The sequence below is a fragment of the Nanorana parkeri genome, unplaced genomic scaffold, assembly GCF_000935625.1.
Source record: "Nanorana parkeri isolate BGI_ZX_2015 unplaced genomic scaffold, ASM93562v1 scaffold1059, whole genome shotgun sequence".
In the NCBI taxonomy this organism is placed as follows: Eukaryota; Metazoa; Chordata; class Amphibia; order Anura; family Dicroglossidae; genus Nanorana; species Nanorana parkeri.
The window spans coordinates 187218-191467 of NW_017307327.1; the positions used below are offsets into that span (position 1 = coordinate 187218).

At 44.9% G+C, this 4250-nt stretch overlaps 1 protein-coding gene across 1 annotated transcript in view; it reads right to left on the reverse strand.

Moving 5' to 3' along the window:
• LOC108796118 (receptor-type tyrosine-protein phosphatase kappa-like) overlaps positions 1-4250 on the reverse strand; it is a 20714-nt gene that overhangs the window by 14797 nt on the left and 1667 nt on the right. The window contains exons 2-4 of the mRNA XM_018567536.1: positions 3239-3374; positions 2110-2259; positions 866-965 (exon numbers count right to left, since the gene is read on the reverse strand). Of these exons, the coding sequence (XP_018423038.1) occupies positions 866-965; positions 2110-2259; positions 3239-3374 (386 nt within the window). The remainder of the gene's footprint in view (positions 1-865; positions 966-2109; positions 2260-3238; positions 3375-4250) is intronic.

A 4250-nucleotide genomic window follows, 5' to 3' on the forward strand; every position in this document is an offset into this window, starting at 1 on the left:
TCTCACCTGCAGATGTACTGAGCGGACCTGTGACAGTCTCATTGTCACAGGTCGGCTAGAACTATGAGGTGAGTGAAAAGCCCCTCCCCCCCTCCCCCCCCCATAGTTCTCCTTTAAATTCCTGAAGAAAAAAGTAAGTTGTTTATAGAGCCCAACAACTCAAGCTGATATTCGCCCTCCTTCCTGCTCTGTTTAAATGGGGGCTGTGTGGATTTTAAATTAGAGAGAGAGGGACAGTCAGTCCTAAAATCAAACATTTTCAACTATTCCCTCTTTTTAGAGCACCGGTAATGTTGTGTGACCCCAGTGTCACAGGTGCTCCCTCTATTAAATATTTATTTGTATCCAGTACTTTTGTCCCCCCTTTCTACTTCTTAGTTCCCCGCATTCTCTGTTCCTTTTCTTCTTTCTGACAATTTATTTATTTTTTAGTATTTTTCGGTCTCCTCTGTTCTGATATTTGTGATATTTGCAAAATAAAATTGTGTAGTTCTAGACTTAGGTGGTGGTATTGCCTGTTTCTGAGATACATTATGGATTTGTTCCTCTGCAGATAAGTGTAATTGTTTATTATGATGATTGTATCTGGAAGTGATACTGCTGTGTGTGTGTGTGTGTGTGTGTGTGTGTGTGTGTGTGTCTGTCTGTGTGTGTGTGTCTGTGTGTGTGTGTGTGTGTGTGTGTGTGTGTTGGTTTGTGCTAAATAATACATTTTAAATACAAATCTTTATTTGTAAAATTAAAATATTTTAATTGAAACATTTTAAACACAAAGAATGTTCAATTAAAAAGTAAAAAATATAAATGGGCCCAATATCACGTCAGAGTTCCCCTTTTCCCCTTTATGACCCAACAGTGGTATTACCTGGCAGGATGTTGGGGTATTGATTCTTCTCATGATTTTCGGGCTTCTTCCCTTCTTTACACTGATAGATTTGATATAATTCTGAGAGTTTCTGCAGAACCTGAAAGATAAAACCGCCCAAAGATTTCATTATCTCCGATGACTTACAGTAGAAAACTTTTGTCTTCTTTTCTTTCTAGTTTTCAATGTTGGTGGATGTCGGTGGTGCTGGATGGTGCTGGATGGTGGTGGATGGTGGTGGATGGTGGTGGATGGTGGTGGATGGTGGTGGATGGTGATGGATGGTGATGGATGGTGATGGATGGTGGTGGATTGCGATGGATGGTGGTGGATTGCGATGGATGGTGGTGGATTGCGATGGATGGTGGTGGATTATGGTGGTGGATTGTGGTGGTGGATTGTGGTGGATTGTGATTTATGGTGGATTGTGGTGGTGGATTATGGTGATGGATTGTGGTGGATTGTGTTGGATGGTGGTGGATGGTGATGGATGGTGGTGGATGATGGTGATGGATGGTGATGGATGGTGATGGATGGTGGTGGATTGCGATGGATGGTGGTGGATTGCGATGGATGGTGGTGGATTGTGGTGGATTATGGTGGTGGATTGTGATGGATTGTGATTTATGGTGGATTGTGGTGGTGGATTATGGTGATGGATTGTGGTGGATTGTGTTGGATGGTGGTGGATGGTGATGGATTGTGGTGGATGGTGATGGATGGTGGTGGATGGTGATGGATGGTGATGGATGGTGATGGATTGTGTTGGATGGTGGCAGTGGATTGTGTTGGATGGTGGTGGATAGCGGTGGATGGTGGTGGATGGTGATGGATTGCGGTGGATTGTGTTGGATGGTGGTGGATGGTGGTGGATAGGGGAATGCAGGGGATTGGGGTTGGCAGCTGACTTGTCAAGAGAACCTGTCACTATGCTTGGAATGGGCAGATAACATCAGACAAGACAACCCGTACAGATGTATGCTTGAATGATGCATCACCATTGATAAGTTACATTAGGGTCGGGTTATTTTGGACACACATTGGTGTTCAGTGTTGGTGGTGGAATGGACAAGCTGATGGGTGATGAGGTTTTGCCTTGTTGGAACCACTGGCTCTACATATCGGTCTTTCCTTCCACTATATCGATCCCCCTTTCAGTAATGGCGGCTCGTACGGTTCCTCGGTTGGGATGTTATGGATTGAACAGTAAAGAGGAAATAAGAGAATACAGCCGACTCCGGTACCTGGAATTCCTTGTCGTATCCGCTCATCTTGGTCCTGTTATCCCGCACGGACATGTGGCGGATGTGTTTTTGAATGTCCGAGACCGAAACGATGGTGTTCCCGCAGAGGAGACCTTCCAGCAAGGCGTCGTAGAGGAAGATGTACTGCTCCTACCAGGGAGGGGAGAGGATGGGGAGACATTGTCACCAACAGAAATACTGATATGACGAATCTGTTACACATCATGACTGGGATGAACATTGCTCTGTACTCTGATATAAGAAGGGAAACGCCCCAAACTAACCAAGATACAACCAAAAAAAACACATTTAGCATTCAGTAACCATTTATTGGTTTGTTGGTGTCCATGTGGGTAAGGAATGGTGGTGTTTGGGGGGGAGGAATTCAGAGGATATAGTCAGTGAGAGGGAGTTCTTTTCATTTAGAGCGGTCAGGGTCTGGAACTCACTGCCACCGGAAGTGATTTCAGCTAAGAGTGTGGAATCATTCAAGAAGCTTTTGGACAATTTCCTGTTGGACCGTAATATACAGGGGTACAGGTAATATACAGGGGTACGGGTAATATACAGGGGTACGGGTAATATACAGGGGTACGGGTAATATACAGGGGTACGGGTAATATACAGGGGTACAGGTAATATACAGGGGTACGGGTAATATACAGGGGTACGGGTAATATACAGGGGTACAGGTAATATACAGGGGTACGGGTAATATACAGGGGTACAGGTAATATACAGGGGTACGGGTAACATACAGGGGTACAGGTAATATACAGGGGTACGGGTAATATGCAGGGGTACGGGTAATATACAGGGGTACAGGTAATATACAGGGGTACAGGTAATATACAGGGGTACAGGTAACATACAGGGGTACAGGTAATATACAGGGGTACGGGTAATATACAGGGGTACGGGTAATATACAGGGGTACAGGTAATATACAGGGGTACAGGTACTCTTAAAAATTAGAACACACAGGGACCTATACATACGCACACATCAGTAGGACCGTACACACACACATACACGCAATAGGTTGGACTTGATGGACTAATGTCTTTATTCAACCTCAAATACTATGTAACTATGTAAGATAAAGGAGAACAAGGGGGCATGAACACACCTTTTCCTGCACCATCTTCACTCTCTTCTTCCGCAGCCCGGACACACAGTTATACACGTTCACCTTCTTCACCGCGTGCGCCATCTTCAGGAGAATATCCAGAGCCATTAACGTGCCCGTTCTGCCAATCCCGGCACTGCAAACATGAAGAATGGGGGAGGGGGTAATAAAATCAAGAATGATATGTATCAGGGGTTGGTATAAGGTGGTCTGCTGTTTGATGTTGTTATTCAAGTGCGCCCCCGACAAACAGCTCCTGATCGATACTTGCCTCCGACTGGTACCTGCCCCCAACTGGTACCCGCCCATGACTAACACCCGCCCCTGACTAATACTTGCTCCTGACCAATACCTGCCCCTGATAGATACCCACTCCAGACTGATACCTCCCCCTGACTAATACCCAACCCCAAATGATACCTGCTCCTAACTGATACCCAGTGTACCAGACTTGAAGTTTGCAGGACACCCACTATGGTGACTTCACATTCTATCATATTAAAGGGGATCTCCAGCCCAGACTTTCTTTTTTTTTTAGCTTTGGATAGAGTGGGGGGAGGGGTTAGATCCCCCCCCCCTCCCCCCATAAGAGGTGAGCCCAAATCTCCCCAAGCTGAGGGTAAAATCGTCTTCAGCTGTCACCATCTGTACTTTCCCCTCACTATGTACCAGTGACACAGGTCAGAATGTGACAGAATCTCCCCAGTGGGGAGGATTTACAGGATGTATTAAATGCCAACAGTTTGCCCAGCACTGTACAGCAGCATTGCATAGAACAGCCAACACGTCTCAGGGGCCACAACCTCCCCCTTCCTCACAAAAAGAGTACAAATATTCATATATTAAATAATAAAAATAAATAATGATACAACGATAAATATATGTGATGAAGATTAGGAAGAATAGAAGAAACATTTAAGAAACAAAAATATGATATAAGATGAAATGACAGGAAAGACAAAAAGTGAGCACGCAAATGGATACAAAGACAATGCCGGGCGGAAGAATTCCA